Source organism: Cupressus sempervirens, chromosome 3 (genome assembly GCF_028749045.1).
Source record: "Cupressus sempervirens isolate cs-2001-9-10 chromosome 3, ASM2874904v1, whole genome shotgun sequence".
Taxonomy (NCBI): Eukaryota; Viridiplantae; Streptophyta; class Pinopsida; order Cupressales; family Cupressaceae; genus Cupressus; species Cupressus sempervirens.
Genome location: NC_143120.1, coordinates 879,438,851 through 879,448,758, shown reverse-complemented (window position 1 = coordinate 879,448,758; position 9,908 = coordinate 879,438,851). Strand labels below are relative to the sequence as shown.

Below are 9,908 nucleotides of genomic sequence, written 5' to 3'. Positions count from 1 at the left end.
GTAGTGAAGTTGGAGTTAATGAAATGGTTACCTCAAAATCAAGGTCAAGATTAAGCAAAGAAATTTTACATATAATAGAATAAAATATATGTATAGCTTTTTTTCAGCATACTATTGTAAATGTAGATTAATAGAACAATAAATAAATGATATTTTAAAACTAATATCAAACCCCAAAAAAAATCAAATATAATTTTAAAAAATCACAAAAATTTAATTATGTATGATGATCTTTTAAATTGCTAAACAATTAAATTCAATGAACCTGAATGCCTTGTTCCCTAAGCTTCCAGATTTGACCGCCGCCTGTGTTGACTACCAAGTTTTCCACATTTGCCCATTCAGTTTTCCACTCAATTTGTGGCCACTTCTTTAAACCTATATTACTCTCAATTTGACAATTGGAATTTTGAGACGTTTAAAATTTGGCTTTCCTTATTCTATATGTCCCAATCTGCAATGGTCCATGATTCCATTGAGAAAGACGTGGGCTCCCTCTTCTATTTACTTGTCTACAACCAATCTCTCCATAATTCTGAGTAAAAGTTTGATAATCCCAAAGCAACATAGAAGAGCTCAACGTTAAAGAACAGAGAAGCTCATACCAACAACAGCAGCATCAACACGGGCTCATGCCAATTTCAGCCAAAAATTGTTAGTGAACAATTGATTTAATTATTGACACATGTCTGTACCGTAACTGGCAGACCATCTTTGATCAAGTTTCATTAATTTTCCAACTTATATTACAGTTAGTCATAGAATTTTCCGCTCTTCAACGGATATTTTGCTTCTCCACTTATAAATCAAAGTTTAAGAACATATATATATATGTTCTTGATAATTTTTACCCATACTTACAGTATTTTAATTGCATATATGTAATTTTTTCCATATATCCACCGTATAGATAATTATGTGACAAAGTTGCTACTTCTCATACAGTGATGGAGTCCATTTGGGCAAAGCTGTTGTTGGGGTTCGGCGAAGATAACCAGTGGGGGGAACTTGCAGATAGCATCTTTGGAGCTTACATGCGGCATGCACTTGCAATTGTGCTTCACTTGGTCTTTGTTATTGCTCTTACCCTTCCCCTTATCTGGAAAAGATGTAGATTTCGCACAGAAAGGCCAAAATACTGTGTTTTGGAACCTGCTTATTCCAAGAAGTTGGAATATGGGATTACGCATAAAATGGCTCTACTTAGTTGTATATCTCTATCAGTGTTGTATTGCACACTTGGAATATGGAGCCCTTTATATTGGTGGCTAAGGTCAAGACCTAAAGATATTGGAGCCGAAGGAGAGTATATTTTCCAGGCTATAGCTTGGGCCATCATTTCAGTCTATGCATACTATTCCCTTATGAAAGAAAGTAAAGAGAAGTTCCCCATTTTACTTCGGCTGTGGTGGATGTTGCTGTTGATTCTTTATGCGTTCTTTTTGTTCCTCAATATTCAGGAGATGAGGGAACAAAATCACATTACCCTCAGTATAGTGGTTGAACTTCTGGCTCTTCTCCTTTCTGCATTTTTGAGTTATGCCAGTTTTTGTGGCAGAAATGGTGAGAGCTCCATATCTCAAAGCATTGAAGAACCTCTCTTGAATGACATTCCAGAATATTCTGAAAACCTTAAGCCAAAAGTCACTCCTTATGCAACAGCGGGCTTTCTCAGCCGGATGTCATTTGCTTGGATCAAGCCTCTGCTTGCTGTTGGCCATAATAAGATGGTGGACATAGATGATGTTCCCCAAGTTGTAGATGTTCACAAGGCTGGCCATGTTTACCAAAAACTTGGAAATCAATTAGATACCAAAGGCAACGGCTCATCAATAGCAATAATGTTATTTCTCGTTGTAATGAAGGATGTACTCTATACAGGCTTGCTGATTTTAATAACCTCTTGTTCATCATATGTAGGTCCTTACTTTATCGATAACTTTGTTCAGTGTCTTGCTAAAAAGGAACAGTTTTCTGGTGAAGGCATTATTCTGGCTTCTGTATTTCTTCTTGCAAAGCTTGTAAATTCTCTGTCGCAACGCCATTGTACCTTCACAACACTTCACATATGCATACGTGTTAGGGCAGCACTGACAGCTGCTTTATACAAGAAAGGCTTGATGCTTTCCAGCCAGTCAAGACAAAAGCATACAAGTGGTGAGATAATCAATTACATGAGTGTTGATGCTCAGCGTATTGAAGAGTTTAGTTGGTATGTTCATGACATTTGGGCTGTACCTTTGCAAATTCTTCTGGCGCTGGTTATTCTCTATCAGAATTTAGGATTGGCCTCTCTTGCAGGAGTGTCAGCCACAGTGCTAATCATGATGGCAAATTATCCACTAGTGAAAATGCAAGAAAAGTATAATAAAAGGATCATGGAAGAAAAAGACAAAAGGATGAAGGTTACATCAGAGACACTGCGAAATATGAGAATCTTAAAATTGCAAGCCTGGGAGTCCAGATTTCTGCTGAAACTCGAAACATTGAGAGGGGAGGAATGCAGTTGGCTGAAGAAGTATTTTTATGCACTTTCTGGGACAACATTTATTTTTTGGGTAGCACCTACATTTGTGTCTGTGGTCACTTTTGGTACATGCATGTTAATAGGTGTGCCTTTAACAACAGGCAGAGTTCTCTCTGCACTTGCAACTTTCCAGATTCTCCAGGAACCTATAAACGGCCTTCCTGACTTAATATCTGTGATTGCTAAAAGCAAAGTGTCATTAGATCGTGTAGCTAATTTTTTGAAGCAAGAAGAGCTGCAACAAGATGCAGTAGACAAAGTCTCCAAAGATTCGACTGACTTGGCAATTGAGATCGAAGGAGGTGTATTCTCTTGGGATCTTAAAGCACCTACTCCAACTATAAGAGGTTTAGATGTCCATATAAAGAAAGGCATGAGGGTTGCAGTGTGTGGTACTGTTGGTTCAGGAAAATCAAGCTTCCTATCTTGCATGCTAGGGGAACTACCCAAAATGTCAGGTGTCGTAAAGATAAGTGGCACTAAAGCATATGTTAGTCAGACTCCATGGATACAGAGCGGAAAAATCAGAGACAATATTCTCTTTGGGAAGGAATGGGAGAAAACCAGTTATGAGAGTGTACTAGAGGCTTGTGCACTTAAAAAGGATCTTGAATTGTTCCCTTATGGGGACCAAACAGAAATTGGAGAAAGAGGAATAAATCTGAGTGGAGGGCAAAAGCAAAGAATACAAATTGCACGTGCTTTATATCAAGATACCGATATTTATCTTTTCGATGATCCTTTCAGTGCTGTTGACGCACATACTGGGACGCACATTTTCCAGGTACAATTTTCTTGAATTTGTTAGATTAATTATCGGACCCTGGTACAAAAATAAGGGTAGACAGGCATTAAGCACATAAGGACAACATGGAACACCAGAGAGACAATACAGTCAGAAAAAACTACAAAACCTTACAACCAACCAACCCAGAGTTAGGGTGGTTTGAAGCCAAATTGATTCAAATATTTTTGTTTCATCCTAAATCAAGGATCAAACAATTCAGTATTTTTATTTATAGAACAAGATAGATCAGTGGCAGAATTTTGAACCAGTCCAGGGACCATTAAAGAGAGATCCATACCTGTACCTTCTATAGGAGTGTTTGTCTTCTTTCCATCCTTCCGCATAAGTTTAGAGGAAGAGGAACCTTCCTCAACAACAGTAAACAAAACCTGCTTTTTTTCACAAATGGGATGTTGTTTCATACTACTCATGCAGCTGACGGTGGCAGTTCCCATTTTGCAATGTCATTGACAAATAAAAAGAGTCTCTGAACTCAACTTGTTTAACCCAAACACCAAGTTGGAAGACAAAATGACCTGAGGAGGGAGCTCTTTGTGTAGGCCACTTTGTCCTTTTCCACGAACACACAAAAAATGAGAACGTAATAAGTGTTTCTTGAGTTTAGTGAGATTATCAGTAGCAGCATATTGCCCTGAGGTATTGGCAATAAGCATGAAAATCTCTTCATCCCAAAACTCCAAGGGCAGACCCAGCAAATAGACCCAAATAACTTGAAAAAGTCATCACTCAAAAGAAGTCACCACTCAAAGGATTAAACCACGGACACCCCATGACCAAGGGACCATCCTAAAAGACCCTCGCACAATCTTCAGTAAAGGAAAAGGAAAACGGGAAAAAATATTTAACATAGAGAAAGCCTCTACTTGGCCCTTAAGCTTCCAAATCCAAAAGATCCATCTTTGGACAACATCAATGTTGGGTTGATCATTGCAAAATCTCCCAACCAGGAAGTTCTGAAACTGTGCAATCATCTTAACCAAGAGAAAATCAAGGACAAAAGAAACTTACCCTCCACTTGGGTAGAGGAAGCGGATCCATGTCCAGAGCTCTCCACACCAGGAGCCCTTGAGTCTGTCTCCATACTAAAAAAACCCATGAGAAGTAGGGTCATCTATCAAAGGAACCCTTGGAGCCCAATTAGTAGCAGCAGCAAGGGAAAAGGACTCCACACTAGGCACAGAAGGGCAACGGGGTGCAGGATACAAATAAGCATCAGACCCATTTCGCATAGCAGCCTCTGGCTAGAACCCACATTAGGCATAGAAGTCACATCACTGGCAAAGCTATCAAGAAGCTTACAACCAGCAATGGAGATTCCTCCACAGCCGCAAACCTAACATCCACGTCACTCCTGGAAATGAGGGAAGAATCAGGGGCATCAGCTACCATTGCAGGGACTCTAGGGGAGTGCTCAAGAAAACCTCCTTTAAGAGAGTTCTTGGTCACTAGATCTAGACTCAGGAGCTGGTTGTTCCAGCACCTTCGCCACCACAGAGCATGAATCAGGAAGCCATCTTCCTCAATGCCCCTCCAACATGTCAGAGAAACATTTCTATATATTTCCCTCCACAAATCAAGGAGAGGAGCATCTTCCTCATCTGAATCTGAGAACACCTGGGCCAAATCAGCCTCTTCAAAAGCACAATACCATTCCACCATATCTTCATCATCTTCTTCCCCTTCCCCTTTCTCCGAACCATGCTTTCCTCCACCTTCTCTTCATCCATTGTGTTCAGCCCTTCCTGCTCTACACCTCCCATCTTCATCTCCATCACTTGTCATTTCCATTGGAAAAAATATAGAGGGTTTGTATATATCAAGAGATACATATTTTTCACATATATTCTTATTTTAGTCGTTATAAGAGAATGTTCTTGAATCTGTTAATTGAGTTATCAAATTGAATTTGAAAAACAAAATTTCACAAAGAAAAAAAAAACACAGCAAAATCAAAAAAATAATTGCGTTCTCATATAGAACATCTTGGATTAATACATTTAATGTGTACCTTACTGTTTCACGTTCATAATTTGGAAATATTCCAAAATCGATTTCTTCTGTAACAGGAATGTCTACTTGGTATTCTGCGTTCAAAAACTGTGATCTATGTCACACACCAAGTCGAGTTTTTATTTGCAGCTGACCTTATTCTGGTGTGTTTTAACTCTTGTCCAAATTTTAAACATTAACAGATTTCATATTCAAAGAGAAGAAAATAGGACATAAACTATGTTGACAAATGGTATTTATTGAACTTTCTTATAGGTTATGCGAGAAGGTGAAATTACACAGGCTGGAAAATATGAAGATATATTGCAATCAAACACACATTTTGAGGAATTGGTGGGTGCACATAAGAAAGCATTGAAATCCATCAATGACATGGATAACTCTGAGATCCTCTCATCACAGTTGACGATTGAAGGACCATCTATTGATAACAAGACTAGTGTGGAAGATGTTATCCATGAACAGCTCCAGGAAGCAGAAATGGTGCATGACAAGATTGACACAAAAAATCAGAGAGAGGATGAAAAGGATAATGAAAACAGAAGTTCACAGCTTGTGCAAGACGAAGAAAGAGAAAAAGGCAGGGTGAGCACGTGGGTGTACTGGTCTTACATTACTGCTGCATACAAAGGAGCTTTGATTCCAATCATATTATTGGCGCACACAGTATTTCAGCTGCTCCAAATAGGTAGCAATTACTGGATGGCCTGGGCAACTCCTTTGACTGAAGATCAGAAGCCCCCTGTTACCAAGTCCTTCCTCATTCTGGTTTATATAACTTTGGCTTTATGCGGCTCATTATGTATTCTTGTTAGGACTATCCTGGTTTGTCTAACTGGATTTGAAAGTGCCAAACAACTTTTCAGAAAAATGCATAGCTGCATATTTCGGGCACCGATGTCCTTCTTCGATGCAACTCCAACTGGCCGTATACTGAATCGGGTTAGTGAATTTTACTGTCGTATCCTATTTTAGTAGCAAATTAGAGAGGACCATTTGAATCCAAAAAGCGAATGCTGTTTGTTGGCAGGCATCAAACGATCAGAGTGAGGTGGACCAAGTCATTCCCTTTCAACTAGGATCTGTAGCTTTTACATTTATAGAGCTAGTGGGGATTATTGCAGTCATGTCCCAGGTTGTTTGGCAGGTCTTTTTCGTGTTCGTACCCATGCTTGCAATTTGTATATGGTATCAGGTATGATCTATCTCTCATGGATTTTGACCATCATGCAAAATAACCTTCTAGTAGTGAATATTTAACTTTGTCTGAAAGCCTTTTCTACAAAGAAATGACAATTTTCAGAAAAAAATGCTTTAATATTAAGTGTAAGAATTACATTTCATATTTTAGCACTAGTAATGTTTCTCATCTGATTTTCCCTTTCATGATTTTGAGTGCTAATCACTAGACGCAGAAGATATTTTTCTAAATATGTCTTCTTTTATGCATGCAGCAATATTACATAGTGACATCTAGAGAACTTTCTAGGTTAATAGGAGTTTGTAAGGCTCCTGTCATACAACACTTTGCAGAATCAATCTCCGGAGCAGCTACAATCAGGAGTTTCGACCAGGAGTCTCCATTCATGAATACAAATCTTCATTTGATTGATATTGCTTCTAAACCCAGATTCCACAGGACTGCAGCCATGCAGTGGCTTTGCTTTCGGTTGGATATTTTATCAAATCTTGTATTTGTGTTCACTATGGTTCTCCTGCTTTGCTTGCCAGAAAGTGTAATTGATCCAAGTAAGTAGCATGGCATTGATTTGGGATGCAATTTTTCTTGATAAGACTAAATTGAACAAGCAAGATAGATACCAGGATTCATGAAAGTTGACCGACTAGGGCAACCTTAACAGGCATTGCAGGTTTAGCAGTAACATATGGTCTCACTCTGAACCTTACACAAGCCCTGCTCATATGGCACTTTTGCAATTTGGAAAACAGTATGGTCTCTGTGGAGAGAATAGTGCAGTACTCACGCATACCTAGTGAACCTCCATTGACTATAGAGAAATGTGGACCAAAATCGAGCTGGCCATTAAGAGGAACAATTGATATCACTGATCTTCAGGTTATTAGTAACAATCTTTTGAGTTTTCACAGATCTCAACTAGTTATTGCGTTCTCTGTCATTAACTTTTACACTTGATGACCAAAATTAGGTGCGTTATGGGCCACATCTCCCAGTTGTGTTGAAAGGAATTTCGTGCACTTTCCCTGGAGGGAAGAAGGTTGGGATCGTGGGGCGGACAGGCTGTGGGAAATCTACTCTGATTCAATCACTCTTTCGAATTGTAGATCCAGTAGGAGGCCGAATAGTTATTGATGGAATTGATATCTTAACAATAGGCCTGCATGATTTAAGATCCAGACTAAGCATCATTCCACAAGACCCAACCATGTTTGAAGGCACAATAAGGAATAATCTAGATCCATTGGGAGACTATTCAGATGACCAAATCTGGAAGGTAGGCTATATATGTTTGGTTTTTAAGCTTCTCTTATTCTTGGATAAAAGAATGTTAAGTGCTCAAACATATGAAGGTGAGGGTTTACATTGTGGACTGAATAGGTTATGTAGAAGTATTTTCATTAATCTATGGGATTGCATGCTATGATCTTTCATCAGAATAGAGAGAAAGAAAACAAAAGCTAGTGGATCCCACAATCTTTTTTTCTCTTTTAGCTCTCTAACCTGACAGTGGATCATACAATGTGATCCAAAACGTTAATAAAGCTTTTACGGTGTACCATTAAATTAAATAGTTACGTTACTCACAAATATGATACCATTAGATATTTACATTGCTTGTGCCCACGCTTCAGGCTTTGGACAAATGCCAGCTAGGGGAAACTGTCCGGACAAAAGAGGAGAAGCTTGATTCTCTCGGTTTATATCTATCCTGTCACATACTTTTGAAATGGGAAACACAGAATCCTTTTAACATTTTATTCTATTGTTTATATTTCCACTTAGTAAAATTATTAGATGTACTGATCTGTTCTGCAGTAACTGAGAATGGAGAGAACTGGAGTATGGGGCAAAGACAGCTTGTGTGCTTGGGAAGGGTGTTACTAAAGCAAAGCCGCATATTGGTACTGGATGAAGCAACTGCTTCAGTGGACACTGCAACAGATAGGCTTATTCAGCAAACTATACGGAACCAATTTGCTGACTGCACAGTAATCACCATAGCACATCGAATTCCAACCGTCTGTGATAGTGATTTGGTCCTGGTATTGAGTGATGGTATGAAATCTTAACCTTCTCATTTTCCTATGAGATTGCAAATTGTTTCCTTTTTCTTAGTTTATGAGCTGAATAACTGTTTTTAATCAGGAAATATTGTTGAATATGACTCTCCAACCAAACTATTGGAGAACAAATCTTCTTCATTTGCCAAACTTGTTTCAGAGTACACTGTGAGATCAACTAATGTCGATGGAAAATAGGCAGCCTGATAATATCAGCTTTTAAATATATGACGAAAAGCAATCTCTGCATAGTGAAACTGCAAAGTTTCAAATCATTTATAATTCTGAAAATGGTTAGATTCAAATATACCAGTGTGGGAAAATGCTATTATTACAAAATCATATGCATTGTCAATTATAATTATAATAAATATTGCTATTAAAAGCTATTTCAGATCTTTTAGAGTCAAAGTCTCTGCAATACTTTATGGACGCGGCTATCCTTTCTACAATTGTACCATTGACTAAATTTCAAAAAAACGAAAACACAATGAAATTTTTTGAAATTTTCAGCATTTAATCTTCATGATCTGTATATTTTGTGATTGAAAACAACAAAAATTTTGAGAAAATTTCACTTTGCTTTCGTGAATGTGAAAAAAGAATCACATTTAACTTTTTGCATTTTCTCTGGAGATTAGCCAGCGCCATACTTTACGACAATTAGGCTGGGGTCCCATAGAAGCCAACTTCCTCAAAAATAGAGCTGCACCCGCTGAGATTTTTAAGGAAATTTGTAAACTGAGAGGTCTTATGGATTTTGTAATTTGAGTTTCAGCTCCCAAATTTTAGGGAATTTTTTTTAAAATTTATTTTATTATAAAATACTTTTTTAGTTTTAAAGTCTCAGTTTTTAACAAATGGCTAGATTTTTCCCTAAGCTGGTGGGCCTATTTCCAGCCCCACCCCATTTTCGTCCGCTTCCTAAAAAAGCAGGGCTCCTATTATGAAGGAAAAGATTCTAATTAAACCAATAACCCTTCAAAAAAATTCTTACGGGACCACCTGTACCTAAAAAATAGACCTGTAGCCCCCCCTCATGGGACCCCTGCCTTAGGCTAAGGTCCCAAGGGCACTCGCTTGCTTAAAAATAGAGCAGGTGCCGCTGAGCTTTTTTAGGAACATTTAAAAGGGAGCGGTCTCATGGGCATTACATATAAATCTGCTTTGAAAAATTAGCTCCTAAATTGAAGGAAATATTAAAAATATAAATTGTTGTTTTTAGAATTTTTGGCAAGATGATTTCAATTTGGAGGGAAAAGAATTCTTCCCTAAACAGTAGGGGCTATTTCCAGCCCCCCT

At 38.2% G+C, this 9,908-nt stretch overlaps 1 protein-coding gene across 2 annotated transcripts; it reads left to right on the top strand.

Annotated features, from left to right (window-relative positions):
* Window positions 1-411: 411 nt before the first annotated feature.
* LOC149569596 (putative ABC transporter C family member 15) lies at window positions 412-9,017 on the top strand. Of its 2 annotated transcripts, none has more exons than XM_089822281.1 (11): window positions 412-654; window positions 946-3,311; window positions 5,402-5,488; window positions 5,601-6,287; window positions 6,376-6,540; window positions 6,800-7,094; window positions 7,208-7,422; window positions 7,514-7,819; window positions 8,178-8,241; window positions 8,362-8,601; window positions 8,692-9,017. In XM_089822281.1, exons 1-11 carry the CDS (start codon window positions 633-635, stop codon window positions 8,802-8,804), a joined length of 4,560 nt encoding a protein of 1,519 aa, XP_089678407.1. In that variant the 5' UTR covers window positions 412-632; the 3' UTR covers window positions 8,805-9,017. The 2 variants fall into 2 exon arrangements, with proteins under 2 accessions (XP_089678407.1, XP_089678406.1); XM_089822280.1 differs by having other exon boundaries at window positions 8,341-8,601.
* Window positions 9,018-9,908: the final 891 nt, after the last annotated feature.

What these genes read in the sequence shown, in the direction of transcription:
- LOC149569596 (XM_089822280.1), top strand. Translation starts at nt 633, where the DNA reads ATGCCAATTTCAGCCAAAAATT. An exon ending in CTGGGACGCACATTTTCCAG is followed by an intron (nt 3,312 to 5,401) that starts GTACAATTTTCT and finishes CTTCTGTAACAG; the next exon opens with GAATGTCTACTTGGTATTCT. An exon ending in TTGATATCACTGATCTTCAG is followed by an intron (nt 7,423 to 7,513) that starts GTTATTAGTAAC and finishes GACCAAAATTAG; the next exon opens with GTGCGTTATGGGCCACATCT.